Source organism: Rhamphochromis sp. 'chilingali', assembly GCF_963969265.1.
Source record: "Rhamphochromis sp. 'chilingali' genome assembly, chromosome: 4".
In the NCBI taxonomy this organism is placed as follows: domain Eukaryota; kingdom Metazoa; phylum Chordata; class Actinopteri; order Cichliformes; family Cichlidae; genus Rhamphochromis; species Rhamphochromis sp. 'chilingali'.
Genome location: NC_137948.1, coordinates 45,115,354 through 45,137,062, shown reverse-complemented (window position 1 = coordinate 45,137,062; position 21,709 = coordinate 45,115,354). Strand labels below are relative to the sequence as shown.

Genomic DNA, 21,709 nt, shown 5'->3' with positions numbered 1-21,709 from the left:
GGGGGGAGGAGCGTGGAGGAGATTACTTACTATATTAAATGAGAAAATCTGTATTGGATGAATCTGGTGCAGAGAGGGAGGGACGCATGAGAGCGAGTAAGAGGGGCTTAAAGCAGCAGCATACCACTAAAGATAACCAAGAAAGACAAAAAGGAGAGTATTATTTTTCATATTAATGATTTTTCTTGCTTTAAATCATTTTTGTTCTTTTACTGGAATCAGTGACGTCAACAAGTTTTAAAATGCCTCAAAAAACAGTTGGAATCTGGAGCTGAAATGGACAAATGCAGGTGAGTGTTTTATATCTGTGTGTGTGTGTGTGTGTGTGTGTGTGTGTGTGTGTGTGTGTGTGTGTGTGTGTGTGTGTGTGTGTGTGTGTGAATAATGAATCATCAAATTTCTGCTTGTAGAGTAGGTTCAGTTCAGGTTTGTCTCACAGAGTAACCAGTTGTGTGTTTGCTCTGGATGACTTTAGCGTGTTTCATCTGTGTGAGCCATGTCCAGACATTGATCCTGACACTGACCAATGAGAACATTTCCTAACACACACAGATATATTTAGCTGTACCTTCTGTTGTTTGGGCTGTGATCCTGTGCTGGCACATGCCAGCTGAGCTATGACGGCGCGTAGGCTTTTCTCTTTTCTCTGTTTTGGCCATTTTGTAGCTCGTTAAAAATAAGTTCGAGTTGCCAGAAGTGCAAATCCGATTGTGGCTCAAGAGTTGGGAGTTCGCCTTGTAATCGGAAGGTTGCCGGTTCGAGCCCCGGCTTGGACAGTCTCGGTCGTTGTGTCCTTGGGCAAGACACTTCACCCGTTGCCTGCTGGTGGTGGTCAGAGGGCCCGGTGGCGCCAGTGTCCGGCAGCCTCGCCTCTGTCAGTGTGCCCCAGGGTGGCTGTGACTAAAATGTAGCTGCCATCACCAGTGTGTGGATGACTGGTTGTGTAAAGCGCTTTGGGGTCCTTAGGGACTAGTAAAGCGCTATATAAATACAGGCCATTTACCATTTACCATCCTGTCGCCATGAAACATAAGGTTTGTTGTTTACAGCTGTTTGTGTGATCTTAAAAAATACCTGTAGCCTTACAGGTCACTCACAGGATTCAAATGCTCTTCAGGGTGCAGTTTCCCCTCCAGGGGCAAGGGTACCTAGACCCGGTACCTAGACACGATCACACTCCCCGAGTGTGATCGTGTGTACAGTGTCTCTTCATGTCTGTCTCCACGTTGGTTGAGTGTGGAGTAAGTGCATATGAGAGCATGAGGGTGGGAATGGATGTTTGTATCTGTGTGTGCCTGTATGTCTGTGTCTATATGTCAGGTTGGGTGTCAGGCGCCACCTCTCTGGGGACATCTCAGGCCCTCCAAGGTTTGGAGGCCTATCTCCACACACCACCACTTCCCCTGCCAGTGGCGGACTCCCTCAGGTGTCGGTGCGTTGGTGGTTCTTTGTGTCCGGGGATGGGCGTCCAGGTACACACCGGCTCACTCCTTGGCGGCTGCTTATCGGGGCCTGGAGCCTGGGGCTCGCTCGGGCCACTTCGGAGGTGGGGTGCCCCCGGCCTCTCGGCCTGGGGCTCGGTCACTCAGGCACGGCTGGCTGCCGGCGGAGCTCACAGGCGCGTCACTGCAACTCCCCCTGGCTTCTGCTCCGCGGCTGCTGAGTGAGCCCTCATCTGGGACTCTCCTCAGCTCTTTCTGGAACAGTGGCGCGGCTGCCCCTCTGTTGGTCTTCCTTGGTCTCTTGTGTTCTGGGGGCCTCTGGATGTCTGGAGTTTTGATCTCCTCCATACCTGCTTCATGCCCTGGAGGACGGGGCTGTGGCCCCCCCACACCCTCTAGCAGATCATTACATGAAGGAACCTTTTAAAAACAAGCGCGTCCATGCTCACAGGTGTACACACGGGTGATCACACCCACAAACTACACCCTTTTTGGCTCCTACCTCAAAGCACACTGTGTTCTGTTGATCTTATGTGCTGCACAATAATGTTTAACATTTAGTATTTACTGTCATATTCCCATATATCATTGTGATGTTGTTTATTCTATTACTCTTGTTCTCTTCTGCTTGTTTTCTTTTTTCTTTCTCAGCAGGTGATCCAGGTGATCGATAGATGCATTTTTTTTCTTTTTTTTTTTTTTGCCCGTTCTGTTGGTTTTTGTCTTTTGCCCTTCTCCCCCGTCCCTCTTCTCAGCTGTTTCTCTTTCCCTCTTTCTTTCTCCCCTTCTTTCCCCCAGTCAAGTCTGTCCCGCATTCAGTAAGTGAAAATAAAATGAACAATAAAAGGTGAATCAAATGGACCATTACAGCAAGGCTGGGATGGTCAATTTGGTAAAGTAAATCCGTTGGGCATCTTTCTTTGCCTTTAGACAACAATTCTGATGCAAAAGAGCCAAACGGGACAGGCAAAAAAAAAAAAAAAAAAAAAATGCTCTTCAGACTAAGAGGACGGATGATGTCTATCATATCCATCACAGCGGTCATTACATTAAATATTCATAATTGTAGATAATGTATATAAAGCTTATGCATAAAAAGGAAGATCTGTGATCACTCCTTGGCCTTTACATTATGAAGCAACTGTGTTCGTGATCTGGTGCTTCTAAATCAAATATAACTGAACTGTCTGCTTTCCTGAGTGTTTAGTTGCTAGTCTATTCTCACCCCAACTGGTCGCAGCAGATGGCCCCGTCCCTCACTGAGCCTGGTTCTGCCGGAGGTTTCTTCCTGTCTTTGCTCACAGGGACTCATATGATTGTTTGGTTTTCTCCAGATGTATTATTGTAGGGTCTACCTTACAATATAAAGCGCTTTGAGGTGACTGTTGTTGTGATTTGAAGCTGTGAAAATAAAATTTAATTGAATTTAAAGTTTATATTACTTCCACTTTCCCACACTGTCAAACTCAATGCTGACGTTCTTTCTCTAGCGCTGTCATTTTCTTTTACACCTTCATTGAGCCAATCAGCATGCAGCCTTCCTCCTCCCCATCTCCCCTTAACCTGTTCACCCAGAGCACCATCCAACCACCATCATCATCTAGACTCCAGAGGGGTCCTGTCCTAATTTCTGTTAATGCTGCAATTCTGTTCTGCTATTATGGATCAGCACATCAAATCTTTCATTCAGCGTGTATTAAGGTTTATTCTTTAAGGGTAAGGATGTCACATGTGAAACGGTATTCACGAACACAATCACCGTACATATGCAGGACCAGAGGGGTCATGTGCATCAAAATAAAGAATTTTGTGCTTCATTAATGAGTTGTGCAGTCAAATATGCAATAATTTAACTAATTTACAAATTCATTTTAAAATTATTTTATTTAGAAATTACTAAAGATATTTATTATTTTATCATTTAATGTAAAATATAAACATTTATTATAGATCAGAATTTCAAAATGAATTGTTAGTCTGTTAATAAATGAATAATACAAAAGGATTTTACCATTTGCCATATGCAGCAGCAAACTTCCTGATATCAGGATGTCAGGTTCTCATTTGCAAAATGGAGAAGCAGGTTTTCTACCACTGGGATGCCAGCTTCTCCGCAGAAGACATTCCTTTCAGCACTAAAGTGCCAGGTGCTCTGTGTCTATGTGTCTATCCCTCATTTGCAAATCCAGAAATGAACTTTTATAGCACTGGATTGGCAGCTTCTGCCATCAATCATTTGCACCCTATTGATCAGTTAACATGAACCCTGTAGCAGCCTCGCAGGCAGCTACAGGGTTAGATGCGCAAAACTGACTTCACTGTAAAAACAATAGAAAAGGATTGTTTTGTTTCATTTCAGACATACAAGTACAGTTTTTGTCAAAACTAAATATTTTTTATCCCAAAGCAGGAGGATATCCACCTTCACCTTCCTAACATGGGTGTACTGTAGTACTGTTACTATGACAGTTCATTAAGGCTTAATTATGCCTGCCTAATCAAGCAGGTAGGTTGAAGCCAAGTGTAAACACGGAGACAGAATACGTAGACCGAGCTGAGGAAATACACCTGAAGACAATTCGTCCTACAGTGTGAGCAGATAGATAAATCCTAGGATGAGTTTTGGGCTAGAAGGCTGTAACTGTAGCAGAGGTCAAACCTGAGTAGGATCCTGTCCAGTTTTTTCTCTCTCAGTGAGAGACGCAAAGGAAACAAGAGGCCTGGGAACTGTGGATGAGCCTCACCTGAAACAAAAGAACAGGGCCTACAGGCGTGGTTTATATTAATGGTCACCAAGAAGAAGTTAACCGGCCTTTGCCTTGAAGTTCCACGACAGTGAAAAACTTTACTTTCAGCACGAGATAGTAAAAGACTGAATAATTGTATGTACATATTTGATATGACATATGATATTTGCATAACTAATTTATCACAGTTATGCAGACAGAAAAAAAACTGTATAATCGTTCCACCCTGGAAAACGAACAGCTTGAGAAATCATTAAAAGGCCTATCAAAGCCATTATATTCATACCTGTGTGTATGCAATCCTGTGACTGTCAGTTGAGACAACATGGTGATAACATAACCTTCTTCATAAGGTTATGAAGTGGGCTTGATTGTACGAGTGGTTGAAGCCCGTCCACTCACCCTGTGGGGGAGGACGAGCCGATTATCTGCCAGCTGAGTATGGATGAGGTTTGAAAGTTTCGTATTGGCTTCACTGTGCTGCAGGAGACCTGCAGTGATGGAAGGTGTCAGCTGTGTCACTGTGTGGTGGGGACGAACAGGAGAGCTGCTGCTGCTTTGGATTTCCATCACAGGTGAGTCATTATTGTGTATTACTGTGTATCACAGCTGCTCACCTGTTGTTATTGTTGTCATACTTTCATTCTCTCAGATCATTATCTATGTTCACCTTATACCAAAGATGTCACCTGTGAGTGTTTAAGACGCCTAAATTACTGTGAAAATATTTAATAGCTGCTATTATAGAAATAAACAGAAATCTTTGCACTTGTATGATTGTAGCTACATTTGTCAAGCAAAAGTCAACAAACTTCGGTCCTTGAATGAGGGGGGAGAGAATCACAACAGTCTTATTATCTAAGGGATTCAATTCAATTCAATTTTATTTATATAGCGCCAAATCACAACAAAAGTCGCCTCAAGGCGCTTCATAGATACAGAGAACAACCCAACAATCATATGACCCCCTATGAGCAAGCACTTTGGTGACAGTGGGAAGGAAAAACTCCCTTTTAACAGGAAGAAACCTCCAGCAGAACCAGGCTCAGGGAGGGGCGGGGAAAACTGAAGGCTCTGCCTCCCATTCTACTTTTAAATACTCTAGGAACAACAAGTAGGCCTGCAGAGCGAGAGCGAAGTGCTCTAATAGGGTGATATGGTACTACAAGGTCATTAAGATAAGATGGGGCCTGATTATTTAAGACCTTGTATGTGAGGAGCAGGATTTTGAATTCTGGATTTAACAGGAAGCCAAAACAGGAGAAATCTGCTCTCTCTTTCTAGTCCCTGTCAGGACTCTTGCTGCAGATGTTGCGGGAGAGTTTTGTTATTCCCGTCAGCTTTTGCCTTGAGCATCCACCTGGCGCCAGGGGGCCTGCATGAGATGAAGATGGTAGTTGTTTTGTTGAGTGCGAACAAACTGCTTCCAATTTTACAGTTGGTCTAATGTCCATCACTGGTCACCAGGTCTCTCAATTCCTGTTCTTCTTCTTCAAGATGTTATCCATATAACAGAGCCCTGAGCTTCTCCAAGATCTTCTCCATATTGCATTCAAAAACAGTCTGAGTACTCACATCCCTGCCCATCGTCTATCATGTCGGCCAGCCTTGTGGGATTTTGAACAGCTGTAGCCGTTTCTTGTTCTTCGATAAGCCAGGTCCGAGCCGGCTCCAATCAGCCAGAACTCTGTTATTGTAATTCTGAATTGGTAGATGTCGTTCAATGTCCTCCATCGAGAGTGTCGCCAGACACACAATGCAACCGACCATCGAGTATCCGGCAGCAAACGTCTCCGCAGGACAATCGGGCTCTCCCAAGCCCAGGAGTTGTCAGTTTCATTAAGGGACCAGTTGATCAAATCCACAATTCTTCTTTACATTTTTAGAGAACACGTTTGGGAGACTGTCTTAGGGTTAGTGAGTAAGCAAGATTATACAAAGACATGAGAAGCCAAGCAGGAAAGATAAGGGAGAGGGAGAAAGTGCTTCCTCAAATGCTGTAAGACTGCTTCTTCCTTTTCTCACCCCAACCAGTTACAGCAGATGGCCCCGCCCCTCCCTGAGCCTGGTTCTGCTGGAGGTTTCTTCCTGTTAAAAGGGAGTTTTTCCTTCCCACTGTCACCAAAGTGCTTGCTCATAGGGGGTCATATGATTGTTGGGTTTTTCTCTGTATGTATTATTGTAGGGACTACCTTACTGTCACGAGCTGGCATGGACTCAAGCGCAGATAAGGAAGCTAAAAAAAAGGGGGCTCTTCACACACAAGGGAATCTTCACACAGTTCCAGAAACACAGCACACCAGCAACTTAGCACATCCAGGGCTCCAAGGGAAAGAGATTCCCATTCACAGGAAACAAGCGGTTAATCTAACGAAACAACAACGCGAAAAGACAACTAGAAACTAGCCCTCTGGAGCTTACTACCAAGGTTACTCAATAGTCCAGCGATGAGATGTTTCCAGCCACTGCCTTAAGTAGTGGACGCTGGTGAAGCGATGAGCCACAGGTGTGTGATTATTAGAGAGAGGGAAAGGAAAACAAGAAACATATGTAGCCAACCTGGGTCAGCCGGGCAGACACGGCGACCATGACACTTACAATATAAAGCACCTTGAGGTGACTGTTGTTGTGATTATGCACTATACAAATAAAAAGGAATTGAATTAAAAATGTGGATTCCATGGATGGTCTGTGAATGGCGTCAATATGGCAGCAATGTAATGGATGACGTTGGAGATAAAAGGAGAGAGACTGCTTTACTTTGATACATTTGAATTTATGTTCATTTTAGATTTGACAAGGCATGCGCTGACATTACCACACATGGACTGGCCATCATAGAGTCCAGAATTTAACCCCACTAAGAATCTGTGAGATGTAGACGACTTTACGCTCTGGACAGAGGCAAATGTAAAACAGCATAAGCTTCCTGAAACAATGTCACAGCGAATGCCTGCCATCAACAAAGGCCGTCCAACTAATCAAGCACTCTGATACCACAGCGCTGTTGGTGTGTTAGGGTTCTTTGGACAAAGTATGGGTTGATGCCTTGCCCAAATATAACAGAAAGGAAGGCAGTTAATGCGAATCTCAGCAAGTCTGACATTTATGACCTTGTGATAGTAACATGTCCTTTACACCTGCCTCTTCTCTTTTTTTACTGACTCAGTCCCTCCATCCCTCCTGCAGCCTCCTTTTCCTCTCTCCCTGCCAGTCCAGATGTCAGTCACCCCCCCTTCTTGGCAGTTTCTCCCTCTGTCCCAAGCAGAGCTGGGCCCTCTTTTCTCCAACTTTAGCCCTTTTGCCTTTTCTCAGAGTATGTTCATGCTGCCTCCGACAGGGTGGGCTACCAAGCCCGGCCTCAGGGCTTCATTTGGCCCTCACTCTGTGACACAGGTAAGCAGAGGAGAAAAGATGATAAGAGATGGAGATGTAACTGAAAACCCCCACAGATTTATCTGTATTTTTTTTCATCCACAGCTTTTATCAGAGTCCGTCCTCCCTGCCTCTCCCCCTCTATCTGCCTCCCTTCTCTCAGAGAGCGTGGAAATAGAGCGGGATAAGAGAGGTCAGGAGAGGTTCAGGGTGAGGGTACTGTTTCACAAGCGAGGCAACATCAGTTCTGATCTTCGGACCTGCATCACTCTACTGGCTTTCAAGGAGACAGAGGAGCACAAGGCCTCCTGTATCACACAGGTGAAGAACAGATTTTGTAATGTTTTCTTTGTCTAATGTCTGTCTTTCTTGGTCAGTCGTTTCACTCCGTTTTCTTTTTACGACTACACGACTGTCTTGTTTCCCAGCCGCCTCTAGGTTTGTGTGTGGTAACTCTGACACTGCCCAGTTCCTGGTACAGCAATCCACTTGTCAACCAGTCGCATCCATGGTACAGTAATACCCGCCATACACATCAATGGATGCAGAAGCGAAAATGGCAATGGAGCATACGCCGTCACGGCAACCACCAGCAAGCAACTGCGCAGTTTCTGAGGTGACGTGATTGCAGGACTAAAAAAGCACCAGCTGGAAATGAATTCATAGACTTACATTATTATTTATATGGTTTATAAAATCATAGCTGTACTGGTGACTTAAAGCACTTTAGACTGTAAACTACATGAAGTTAAACTTTAATTGGTGATAATGAAGGCAGACATGGCACTGAGATGGATATGTTCATGTGAACAAGGTTGCAGTTTCTGTATCACAGATCTGATCGAGTACTTTGTCAGTGCATTTTTTATACTATGGTGTACTGCTACATTTAGCTTTTTTTTTTTATCATTGCCAACTTTTTCACCTCAGGAAAGCTTAAAAACATTGTAATGTTTACATTTTTGTTTCGGTATTTTTATGAGCAATTTGAATATTAGTTAAAAAACCAAACCGACCGGAAGAGACATGCACCTACTGTTATACCGCACTGGTTACATTAGTCTGATGTAGTCTAACGGCCATTAAACTAAACCATGACACATTTAATTGCAAAAAGTATTTTCTCCATATTTTTAATAATTTGTTATAATTGGAGGAGGAAGTGATGATTTTGGCTGCCTGTCTAAGGACCTGTTGGCTGAAAACCTGTCAGAGTTCTGACAGGCAGGCCGATGATTTTAGAGCACACTGATGCAGTGTGCTGCAGTCTGTTCCTGTATGAAGGCTGAGGGAGTGGAACCAGCAGGTGATCGAGAAGGTCATGATGGTTTCCAGGAAGGCATAGTAGAAAGTCATCATGATGGGTGTGCTGACTCCAAAGCAGTTGAGTTATAAGGAGGTATAGCCGTTGGTGGCACCTCCTGAGAATCTCCTCGGTGTTGGCAGAGAATTTCAGGAGGTTGTCAAAGATGGTTCCTAGGTATTTGCACTCCTCAACTACCTCCACTGGCTTCCCGTGGATGGTGGTGGTGACCGAAGCAGCCAGATCCCTCTGCTAGTCCACATGCTCCAGGTGTTCTTGGACAGCACAGTGTGATATTTAGACAGCACATAGAATAAGACTGCAGAAGGTCACCACCATGTCTTTGGTTTTGCTCACGTTCAGTTCAGTTATGCTAATGATTAAATCCCTCTAGTAAAGAGTAAACCTCACAGAGAGACGTTTGGCGTAAGAACATGAACATTTTGTGGAATAAGTGCATTCCACAAAATGTGAGCTCTTGCTTGAAGTAGTTTTCTATAAATGCCCAGTCCCAAAGTGTACTCGTGTCTCTTTCAGATACCATCCAAATATAGATGGGGACATGGATGGTCCACGGGCCCGCAGAAACCAACGGGGTCCCATGAAAAACCAAATACAGCTGTACTACTCAGTGGCGGACCTACAGATGACATCAGCAGGGTATGTTATAGTAGAATACTATGTTATTTCTTATGTGCTTTTTACTACACACTCAAATATGTATGCAGTCTTATTCTATGTGCTGTCTAAATATCACACTGTGCTGTCCAAGAACACCTGGAGCATGTGGAATGGAGGAGTCGGGGATCTAAACGCACAGCTTCTGATTGGTAGATGACCTTCGACTCAGTCTGCGTCACAGCAACTTGGACACATGATGAACTCATGATGAAGATTTTTAAAAAAGATTTTAATAAATAATAAAGAGACTCCATTTATATAGTCTTATCACTTTTTCAGCCACTGATAAACACATTGATGGTTTGCTTCAGTGGATGCGTTGACTGTTACAGAGATGAAGTTACGTGGGGGTGGCTGTAGCTCAGGACCTAGAGCAGATGTTGATGTTTTGATCCCATCTCTGCTCTACATGCCAAAGAGTCCACAGGCAGATAGTGAACCCCAAGCTACTATCCAATGCATTCACCTGCATTTCAGTGTTAGAAGCACTTTGGTGAAGAAAAAACTGCAACAAGTGAATGAGGCATATTTAGAAAGTGTTCAATTAGAGCTGAAAAATTGCTATATAAGAAAATAGCCCTGCAGTAAAAAAGATATGTTTAAACATGATACATTTTATAAACCAAATAATTTCTGAGTGGTGCTAATCTGAAGTGTTGGTGGAGTCAGCGTTTATATAAAGAGGAATATGGCAGGAGAAAACTCATCTGTTACAATGATGAATGAGAAATCCTGTTTACTTGCTAATCTTAGCTCTGTTTCGACACAAACCACAGATGGAAACTGATATCAGTACAGTGCAAATGGCAGTTTGGATTGCACGCTAAGCTCCCATCAGTCTCATCAAAGATCATTATACTTTGACCAGGACATGTCCTTCAATGCACATATTAAACAAATATGTAAGACTGCGTTCTTCCATTTGCGCAACATCTCTAAAGTTAGAAATACCCTTTCTCAGAGTGACGCTGAAAAACTAGTTCATGCATTTATTACTTCCAGGCTGGACGACTGTAATTCATTATTATCATGATGTCCAAAAAACTCACTGAGAAGCCTTCAGTTAATCCAAAATGCTGCAGCAAGAGTCCTGACAGGGACTAGAAAGAGAGAGCAGATTTCTGCCCTACAGTCGACCCCTGGTATTTGCGGGGTTAGGGACCACAACGGCCCGCGAGTAGCTGAAATCCATCCTTTTACACTCTCTGTTGAATTTGATCATTAGTTATACATTTTAGAATTTGGCTTGGTGTGTGGTTTGGTGTGTGGCAGCACGGTGGCACGGTGGTTAGCACTGTTACCTCACAGCAAGAAGGTCCTGAGTTCAGTTCCACCATCAGCGTGGGATCTTTCTGTGTGGAATTTGTATGTTCTCCCCGTGTTTGCGTGGGTTCCCTCCGGGTACTCTGGCTTCCTCCCACTGTCCAAAGACATGCACCTTGTGGGGATAGGTTAATTGGATAATCCAAATTGCCACTAGGTGTGAGTGCGGATGGTTGTCTGTCCCTGTGTGTTGGCCCTGCGACAGACTGTTGACCTGTCCAGGGTGTACCCCGCCTCTCACCCGATGACAGCTGGGATAGGCTCCAGCGCCCCCCGTGACCCTGATAAGCGAATGGATGGATGGATGGATGGCTTGGTGTGTGTTTTTTGTCCAGTTGCCTCTGCTTTCTTTTCCCTCCCCTGACTCCCGAGTCTGTCCATATGGTCGTCGTCTGATGGGGTTTCTCTCTAATATTGTAGGTGCTACATAAATGAAATTGAATTGAACTGAATTGAATCCAAATGCTGATGAAATTAATTTTAGGCTTCAGGCCTCTGACTTTAAACTGTCCATTTGTCCTAACTCATCCTTGCAGATGTGTGGAGGACAGAGATGTGAAATCCCAGAGGCAACTTTTCTATATCAAAGCAGTGACCCTGAAGGAGGCAGAGGACAAGGGGAAAGAGCAGAGCAACACCAAACAAAACGAGCCCTGTATGAGCGGACAAGAAGAGGAGGAGCTCAATCTGGACTCCCATGTGGTGATTCGCTATCACAGAGGCCCAGTCCTAATAGGACAGCAAATCAGAGTCTCAGTGAATCTGAGAGCTAATGTCAGTGGTCATTTTGCAGCCATTAGGTAATTAAAAAGAACATTTGTGCAGCTCTTTGTTCATGTCCACAGCTGCTGTCAATAGCCACTCTTTGTGTCTTCAGGATGAAGGTGAAGAAGGGCCTGGTGTCAATAGTGGCCCAGAGAACTTTGACCTCTGACATGTGGACAGTGACCCTGGAAAGAACCCAAGCCTCCAAACACGATGTGTTGTCCATCCTCTGCCACAGACAGAGAAAACTAAAGCAGCCACATGAGTAAGTTCAGCAACACCTTTTTCCAACATGTTAATAGAATATTAAAGTCAGCCATCTTTAAGGAGACGTATGCAATGACTTTACTGCAGTTTCCATAAAGTGAGGTTGGGGTGCACCCTGGAGGGGTTTCCAGTCTGTTGCAGGGCTAGTACAGAGAACGGCAGCTGGATAGTGTAGTGGAACGACTACACACCTTTGGAATGGAAGTCCCAAGTTCAATTCCCTCCCAGTATCCAGTAAGGGTCCTGGCTAGGCCCCCCCCCCATGCCGAAACACCAAGCCCTGCAATGGCGCGGCTATGTCCGCAGCTTGGACACGACACATTTCGCTTTGCGGTTGTGTATGTGGCTAATAAAGCTCATTTCTTCTTTCTTTGAATGTGATCTTTGTCTGCCTGCAGTCCCACTCTCCTCCAGCAGTTGGCGTGTTTGTCAGTCGACGGTTTGAGGCGCAGCTTCGGTGTTGCCATGATGGTGCCTGCTAATTGGTGGGTGGAGTACTCCAGACGTACTACCGTCCCGCCATCACATGTAGGAGCAGTGAGCATCTTTTCATTCACAGATCGTCACATCTTTGGCATTGCACCTATAACAGAGGTACGTAATTCTTTTAAAGTCCATCAGATGCCCATCACATGTCATCTGATTGCTCTGAAGGTGTGTTTCCTGTTGGTCTGTCCACAGAGTAACACGTTGATCAACACAGCTATACTGAACAACCAGCCCGTGCTGCTGCCCGTCATTGTGCTGGCTGTAAGCCATGACGAGAAGGTGTCAGATGTTACCTCTGCAGTCACATGTCACTCCATCAATGAGAATAGTATCAAGGTGCAACATGTCTCACAACATGTCTCACAACATGTCTCACAACATGTCTCACAACATATCTCACAACATGTCTCACAACATGTCTCACAACATGTCTCACAACACACATTTCACAATTTCATGAGCAGTCTGGTTCTGCTCGAGGTTTCTTCCTGTTAAAAGAGAGTTTTTCCTCAACAATGTCAGCAAAGCGCTTGCCCAGAGCTGGTCATATGATTGTTGGGGTTTTCTGTGTTGTATTATTGTTGGGCAGGGGTCTCAAACTTGCAGCCCGGGGGCCACTTGTGGACCACGTCATGTCAATACAGTGGGGCAAAAAAGTATTTAGTCAGCCACCGATTGTGCAAGTTCCCCCACTTAAAATGATGACAGAGGTCAGTAATTTGCACCAGAGGTACACTTCAACTGTGAGAGACAGAATGTGAAAAAAAAATCCATGAATCCACATGGTAGGATTTGTAAAGAATTTATTCGTAAATCAGGGTGGAAAATAAGTATTTGGTCAATAACAAAAATACAACTCAATACTTTGTAACATAACCTTTGTTGGCAATAACAGAGGTCAAACGTTTACTATAGGTCTTTACCAGGTTTGCACACACAGTAGCTGGTATTTTGGCCCATTCCTCCATGCAGATCTTCTCGAGAGCAGTGATGTTTTGGGGCTGTCGCCGAGCAACACGGACTTTCAACTCCCGCCACAGATTTTCTATGGGGTTGAGGTCTGGAGACTGGCTAGGCCACTCCAGGACTTTCAAATGCTTCTTACGGAGCCACTCCTTTGTTGCCCGGGCGGTGTGTTTTGGATCATTGTCATGTTGGAAGACCCAGCCTGGTTTCATCTTCAAAGTTCTCACTGATGGAAGGAGGTTTTGGCTCAAAATCTCACGATACATGGCCCCATTCATTCTGTCCTTAACACGGATCAGTCGTCCTGTCCCCTTGGCAGAAAAACAGCCCCATAGCATGATGTTTCCACCCCCATGCTTCACAGTAGGTATGGTGTTCTTGGGATGCAACTCAGTATTCTTCTTCCTCCAAACACGACGAGTTGAGTTTATACCAAAAAGTTCTACTTTGGTTTCATCTGACCACATGACATTCTCCCAATCCTCTGCTGTATCATCCATGTGCTCTCTGGCAAACTTCAGACGGGCCTGGACATGCACTGGCTTCAGCAGCGGAACACGTCTGGCACTGCGGGATTTGATTCCCTGCCGTTGTAGTGTGTTACTGATGGTGACCTTTGTTACTTTGGTCCCAGCTCTCTGCAGGTCATTCACCAGGTCCCCCCGTGTGGTTCTGGGATCTTTGCTCACCGTTCTCATGATCATTTTGACCCCACGGGATGAGATCTTGCGTGGAGCCCCAGATCGAGGGAGATTATCAGTGGTCTTGTATGTCTTCCATTTTCTGATGATTGCTCCCACAGTTGATTTTTTCACACCAAGCTGCTTGCCTATTGTAGATTCACTCTTCCCAGTCTGGTGCAGGTCTACAATACTTTTCCTGGTGTCCTTCGAAAGCTCTTTGGTCTTGGCCATGGCGGAGTTTGGAGTCTGACTGTTTGAGGCTGTGGACAGGTGTCTTTTATACAGATGATGAGTTCAAACAGGTGCCATTCATACAGGTAACGAGTGGGGGACAGAAAAGCTTCTTACAGAAGACGTTACAGGTCTGTGAGAGCCAGAGATTTTCCTTGTTTGAGGTGACCAAATACTTATTTTCCACCCTGATTTACGAATAAATTCTTTACAAATCCTACCATGTGGATTCATGGATTTTTTTTTCACATTCTGTCTCTCACAGTTGAAGTGTACCTCTGGTGCAAATTACTGACCTCTGTCATCATTTTAAGTGGGGGAACTTGCACAAGCGGTGGCTGACTAAATACTTTTTTGCCCCACTGTATGAGCAGAGAGTACAAACATGCTGAGGACTGTGTCAGTTCAGTGAGAGTCACAAACTAATGTGTACGCTCATGTCTGCATTTTATTTTGTTAAATATGAACATAACGACAGCAGAAGTGCTACCACGTATGTGGGCAGACAGAGAGGACCAATGTGTTTGTTTGGTAGATCAATGAAAGGATTCAGTTAGTTAAGAGGGAGTTTGCGTTTTATCTTGTTATACAATGTTTGAAAACGCAAAGAAGCAAAACATTTTCAGTATTATTTGTTTGTGTTTTCTTGTTTGTTTGTTTTGTACTCCTTGAACACTAAAGTGTCCTCCAATGAGACGACAGTGCCAGCAGTGGCCCACAGCTCATTTCAGTTTGTAGGGTCACCTTACAATTAACGCACCCAGAGGCAACTGTTTAAGTTTTATATAATTCATTTTAAATTCCATTTTTAGTTAACCAAAACAACTGCACTACCTCAGTGCTTAAAGTAAAAGTCAAAAACAGTTAAACAACATCTTGGAGTCTTTTTCAGTGGCTCAGTTTTGCCAGGTTATCGTAGAGACGGCTCGATTGCTGTCGCTTGACATTCAAATTTGACCTGCACCTGGTTCACCTTAAATTTAGTTTGTGCTGTTGACTAGGTCCAAAGTCAAGACTAAACTTCAGTGTTTCTAAACCTCTCTGGGTAAATGGACCTTACAGTATACAGGGCCTTTCTGCTTCATTTGAACACTCAGAGCAATTCAAGCCTCATTCAGCCAGTCACACACATATTCACACAGCACTTTTATTTATGCCTAAGCTTTATTGTTTGGCAAGGTGGAGTACACAACTGATTAAAAACAGCTCACCCAAAATGAAACATGCATGTTTATCCATTTTTATCATTTCGGTGATATTTTCCCAGGTTTGTAATGTTGGCTTTAGAGATGTCTGAATATAACAGAATTCAACTCCACTCTGAGCGTAACGTGCCTTTTCAAAAATCACAAACCAAACATTATCATCCATCTACCAAACTGTGTTTAGAGAGGTTTAGCACAAATCTGAAAAGTACGTGAGACAGCTAATTGAACTTTAATGCCAAAAGGAAACCAGTGCGATTACTTTAAACTGTATAGATGAAACAAATATCATATTTTGTATGTGTCTCTTCCATACAGGTTTCCAGTGATTGCTCTACCCTCTACGTTGATGGCAGTGAATCAGGATTAGGGTCGACCTGTGCAGTGGTGGAGTTTCATCTGGGCATGCTCAGTGGGTCTGTGTGTCTGGAGGTTTGGGCTCCCTCCGTGCCCCTACATGTCTCCTTGGCAGATCCTACTCTCAATGTCATTGATGGATGGAACCTGATCACAGAGAAAGGGTAAAAACTAGGCCCGCTGTGTCTTCAGTCTGTTTTAACTTGTTGTACTATAGTTCATTGTATCTGTGTTTATCTCCTCTCTCCTCTGGAGATGTAACCATTTCCTTAAAGGCCTGTTGAACTACACTGACTCTTCTACTGCTTGGTTCAAACTACATAATACCTAAATGAAAACAGAGTGTGAAAACTGAAAAGGTTTATGTAATTAACTCATCATGACCCCACAATCATCCGGTCTAGCATCATTTTACCGGAAAGAAATACTGCGCAGTATAAAACCAGTGTATTTAATGTTTGTTATCATGGGACAAACTGCAGACCGGTCACAAGATGTTCTATGAGAATATACTACATTCATATTCTGCATGGACAAAAGTGAAAAATGTGATACATAGTAATCTCGTAAGCTTTTTACCAGAAACATGATCAAACACAGTAAGAGTATAAAAACGTTTGCTTACCAAAAAGTACCACATTGCTGTGGCCTGTGTTAAATATCCCAATTCTTTGAACTTTGGGCTGAAGGAAAAACAACAATCGGTGTGTAAATGCTCAATCAACAATCTCTTTATTCCATACAATTCTCATTATTTCATACAACACTTTGAGCATAAACGTCCAGACGGGAGATGTGGAAAGGAGGGTGTCCGCCACGTCTCGAAGTGTCTGACCGTTTCTCACATTCTTATAGCTTCAGCCCCCCCCCCCCCCCCCCCCCCCCAAAGTCACAAAACCTAAACATCCACATTCTTTCTCTCTCAGTGAGCCTAAACTATGGCCTTGGCTTCCTGTTCAGTATGTTTTGTTCTTTCTAATCAGAAAAGGAAGGCCATGATTCTACACAAACAGCATTTCTTATAACTCAGCAGTATAATGCATCATAAAACAGTGTAATGATTTCACAATCTTTAATCTAAGGCATAATGTGGCCTATAGCATTAGCAAACAGGCAAATTCAGCAACTGACATCTTCTTTCATCATCTTTCGTACTTGAGCTCGTAAGCCCACATGAATGGGAAGGGTCGCATCAGGAAGAGCATGGTGTCAAATTTTCGCGGATCACCAGAAAAAGTCAGTCGGGGCCCAGGGTAACAACAACCGCCTCCAGTACTATTTGTCAACAGGGTCCTGGTGGAAACTGTTGGCCAAAGACAAAAGAAGAGAAGAGAAGGAAGGCGGGAGTGTGGAGATGAGAGTAGGGATGCTGAATGTAGGGAAAGTAGGGACGAGCAGGAGACGAGGTAGGAGGAAAGCAAGAAGAATCAGAGATGGATTCAAGCTGTTGATGAGGAAGGTGCACACAGATGGACCACATCTCTGAAGAAGGTACAATCTGAAGTTTGGGCACTTTGTTGCTCTGAAGCATTCATGTACATGTTAACAATGCCACAATCTTCCTAGGAGTACAAATTCGAGGACCCAAAGGTCACCCCAAAGGTCAAAGCATGCAGTGTTCAGAGAAACAAACAAAGAAAAAACAACAGCTACATCTCAGACAGCTTCTCTTTTCTGGAAGTGCCTCCTCTGAACTGAACATGATGACACAGATTTACAGAGTTCCATCTGAACAAACTAGAAGACCAGAACGATGTGTGGCCTTAATGCACAGCAGCATGTTTGGAGAAAGCATATCAACACAACACTGCACAACAACTGCCAAGGACGGGGGGGCATGATATGGCCTTGTTGAGTCAAAAGTTCAGCCATCTGTCCAACAGCTAAAGCTTGGCCAAAACTGGGTCATGCAACGGGATGATTATGAAAAATATATGTTTCACAGTTTGTATATTTTTAAAAAATCCTCATTCAGGTCAATGAGAGAGAGGCAGAGTGTGGGAGGAGCAGAAAAATTGCACTGAAATCTTTTCAACCTGCCAGTAATCCAATAATTACGACCACACAACCATCATTTTACACTCAGGTCAAAGCTGATTTCTCTTCTTTCAAGCAAGGTCTTCCTCAGATCCAGCAGATGAATAGTTTTTGGAGACATATGAGTGAGTGGTCAGAGGTTTACAGACACTCATTATGAGGCACAAACATGGACTTTATTTACACTGCCAGTCAAAGTCTGGACACACTGAGATAAGATAAGATAAGATAAGATAAGATAAGATAAGATAAGATAAGATAAGATAACTCTTTATTGTCATTGCACAGTTATACATAGCACAATAGTACAATGAAATTGGAAAACTGTCCCATGTTGGCAAACACAACACAACACGACACAGTAACTTGACTTAAGTAATAAAAAGAAGAAGTAGTGTGTGTTTATTGCACATTGTTATTATTGCATCTTGTTATAAATATAAATATCATTATTGTTATTGTTGTTACTGTTGTTACCCCCCCCCCCCCCCCCCCCCCAAAAAAAAAACCCACCAATCTGACAGCCTCTGAACCTCAGCTCTGTACGCTGCCTCGTCTCCCCCTGAGATGAGCCCTACCACGATGGTATCATCTGTGAACTTAATGACTGCGTTGTCTGGGTGGGTACTAACACAGTCATGTGTAGAGTGTAGTGTGTACACACTTTCTCATGGAATGGTTTTTCTTTATTTTCATGACTATTTACATTTTAGATTCTCGCTGAAGCGATCAAAATTATGAATGAACATATATCGAGTTATGTAGTAAAGATGTTTTATATTCTACATTCCTCCTAATATCCGCCCTTTGCTTTGATTACTGCTTTGCATACTCTTGGCCTTCTCTCCATGAGCTTCATGAGGTCGTCTCCTGAAATGGTTTCCAACAGTCTCGAAGGAGTTCCCAGAGATGCTGAGCACCTGTTGGCCTTTTTGCCTTCACTCTGCGCTCCATCCCAAACCATCTCCATTGGGTTTAGGTCAGGTGACTGTGGAGGCCAGGCCATCAGGTGCGGCACTCCATCACTCGCCCTCACACAGCCTGGAAGTGTGTTTGGGGTCATTGTGCTGTCCTGGCGTGTTGCTGCAGGATGCTGTGGTAGCCATGATGGTTCAGTGTGGCTTCAGTTTTGAATAAATCCCCAACAGTGTCACCATCACATCTCCTCCTCCGTGCTTCACAGTGGGAACCATGCATGTGGAGACCATCCGTTCACCTTCTACGTTCAAGACACGGCAGGTGGAACCAAAGATCTCAGATCTGTACTCACCAGACCAAGGCACAGATTTCCACTGGTCTAATGTCCACTCTTTGTGTTTCTGGGCCCAAACAAATCTCTTCTTGTTGCTTTTCCTTAGTTGTAGTTTCTTAGCAGCTGTTTGATCATAAAGGCCTGATTCACACAGTCTGCTCTGAACAGTTGATGCAGAGATGTGTCTGCGACAGGAACTCTGTGTGGCATTGATCTGGGCTCTAATCTGAGGTGCTGCTAACCAAGGTTGTTGTTATCATTGTTTTAATTATTGTATATTTAAAAACAATATACAAAAAACAATAATAAGTTCAGTGGGAGCATGAATGTTAATGTAATTTGGGGCTTTTAATAAATCCCCCCACCAAAAGAAAAAATGGACTACATTATTGTGCCTCAGAGCTCCTGACGAGACATAATTTGAGAAGGAGAATGTGTTGCCATTAAAATATCAGTGTTGTCATCAGCAACATTTGGATGGAAAACATGCTTCTCTCTTTCTTTCAGAGTAAACTTGCACACACATTTCTCCAACATGCAGACACAGATACGTCAGGATCTTTAATCCCTCGTGTGTTTTCTTCTTGCTCAGGTGTGTGCCGGTGTATCAGCGCTCCTCAGTCCAGGTTCTGACCCAGTTCACAGCTCTGGACTCCCATAGCAGAACCACACACCACCTGGGTTCCTCAGATTGGTTTGTAGATGTGACTGAGCTGGTCAGTAACTGGCTGAGAGTAGAAGACCCCCGAGTGGCTTCCCTCAGGCCCCAAAACATCGTGATAGGATTAAGACCTGGAAAGACATCACTGCATGTAGGCGACAGTTGTGCATGCGTTAACTGCTATTGTTTCACTTCTTGAGCATCTCCTCTCACTCTCACCTTCATCCTTAGATTATCTCGGAGCAGTGGGATGGCATGTTGGGCACATGTGACATCACTGTGTCCTCTGACACTGTCAGCGCTGGCGATCTGTCTGTACAAGCGGTCAGTGGCCTGGGAATGTCAGTGAAGTCCAGCCCTGCCCACCCCTCCATCATCACAGCAACAGTGACAGCCTACAACACCATGTACCACTATCACCAGGTGACAAACACTCGTTTCACTCCACTTCCTCAAGTCTCATTAATCCACTGAAGCTGAGATAAATTTGCCCTGTTTTCCCTGTAGGAGGCCTCCGTCAGTGTCTGGCTGCAGTTCAGTGACGACACTGCCTCCCTCCTCTCCTCTTTCAGTGACCTTCCCTTCTCCCTGCGTCTCTCCTCATTGGCTGAGAGTGTTATTATGGTGACACCCAGTTCCAATCAACGCGTCTTTGCTCAGGGTGACGGAGGTGGGCCTTTACTGCGAGCAGAGCTTCTGGTTTCTACGTGCGCCGATCAGCTGATTGTCTCAAACTCTTTTGATGAAGAGAACGAGGAGCGGCAGGCTTCTACAAGACGAGAAGGGACCCGCAGGCTGGCGAGGGGATCAGGCTGGATAAGGGTCAACTTAGACCTAGACTTCATGCAGCCAGTAGCCAAGAAGAGCGAGGATGGTGTGGAGTTTGAGTTTGACATTTCAGACACACTGGTTGGATCACACGGTGACATTTACTCATCAAACAAAGATGAAAGTTGGAACGTGAGCACCAGCAGTAACTACTATGAGAAAGTAAGTCAGACCATGACTAACAGAAAGTGGAATGAGGTGGACAAAGGAGGCATGGTCAGTCGAAACACTCTAGAAAGAGCAGTGCTGATGCCGAGCCTGGACGAGGGTAAGGTGTACTTCTTTCCGAGCCAGGATAAAGGAGGAGCAGAGGAAGACAAGCAGGGAACTCATGAGTTGGAACTTGGCGTGGGTGCTGTCCTCTCTCTGCTCTGTCTCTTTGCTGTCCTCTTTCTGGCTAACTGTCTGCCCTCCACCCTGCGACACAGGTCGAGGAGGACAAAAGAGAGAATGGAAGGAGAACTGGAGGCAGGTGCGACGGAAGATGGAGAGGAGATGGAAAGGGAAAAGGCCAAGGACTGGAAGACATAGAAGATGAAGAACATAGAGCTAAACAGAGAACAATGGAGAGAGTTTTAAAGAAGTAGCAGCTGATACTGACACCTTCTCTTTGCTAGACTCATATCAGGATCTAATGAACCGAAACTCAAACTGTTCTATTCAAACACTTTAAAGGTTTAATTCAACCAGTTTGAGCATGAGCTGAGCTTTAATTTGAGAAAAACAATTTTTACTTTCTTTTAGTTTCACCAATCAACAGGTTGATGCTCATCTACATGACTTTTGTCCCCTTACCCTGACCCCTTTAACCTTTAAGTCCACATGATATCTGAGTAAGGTAGGTGAGCAAAGCAGCTTTTCAAAATGTATCTAAGTGTGTATAATTTAGCTTTGTAGAACCACTTCTTATTGTTAATCCCCTTCCCCCTGTAGTAGGCACATTTTGGAGACATTAGGTTTGATCTTAGTAGGCCAGATCTTTGAAAGGCAGCCATTGTGTGAAACAGGCAGAATAAAGACTTTCTATTAAAACAAATGACACGTTTAATGCTAAACGTGGTGCTGTCATTTTTGTCAGTCGTTACTTATGGTTTCAT

At 44.2% G+C, this 21,709-nt stretch overlaps 1 protein-coding gene across 1 annotated transcript; it reads left to right on the top strand.

Annotated features, from left to right (window-relative positions):
* Positions 1–108: 108 nt before the first annotated feature.
* Positions 109–21,194, top strand: tmem132a (transmembrane protein 132A). Its single transcript, XM_080880806.1, has 14 exons — positions 109–290; positions 4,676–4,764; positions 7,359–7,585; positions 7,670–7,885; positions 7,993–8,180; positions 9,405–9,527; positions 11,408–11,671; positions 11,749–11,901; positions 12,302–12,497; positions 12,585–12,728; positions 15,796–15,998; positions 19,716–19,935; positions 20,016–20,207; positions 20,292–21,194. The coding sequence occupies exons 1-14, from the start codon at positions 277–279 to the stop codon at positions 21,141–21,143; spliced, it is 3,081 nt and encodes a 1,026-aa protein (XP_080736932.1). The 5' UTR covers positions 109–276; the 3' UTR covers positions 21,144–21,194.
* The last annotated feature ends 515 nt before the right edge of the window (positions 21,195–21,709 follow it).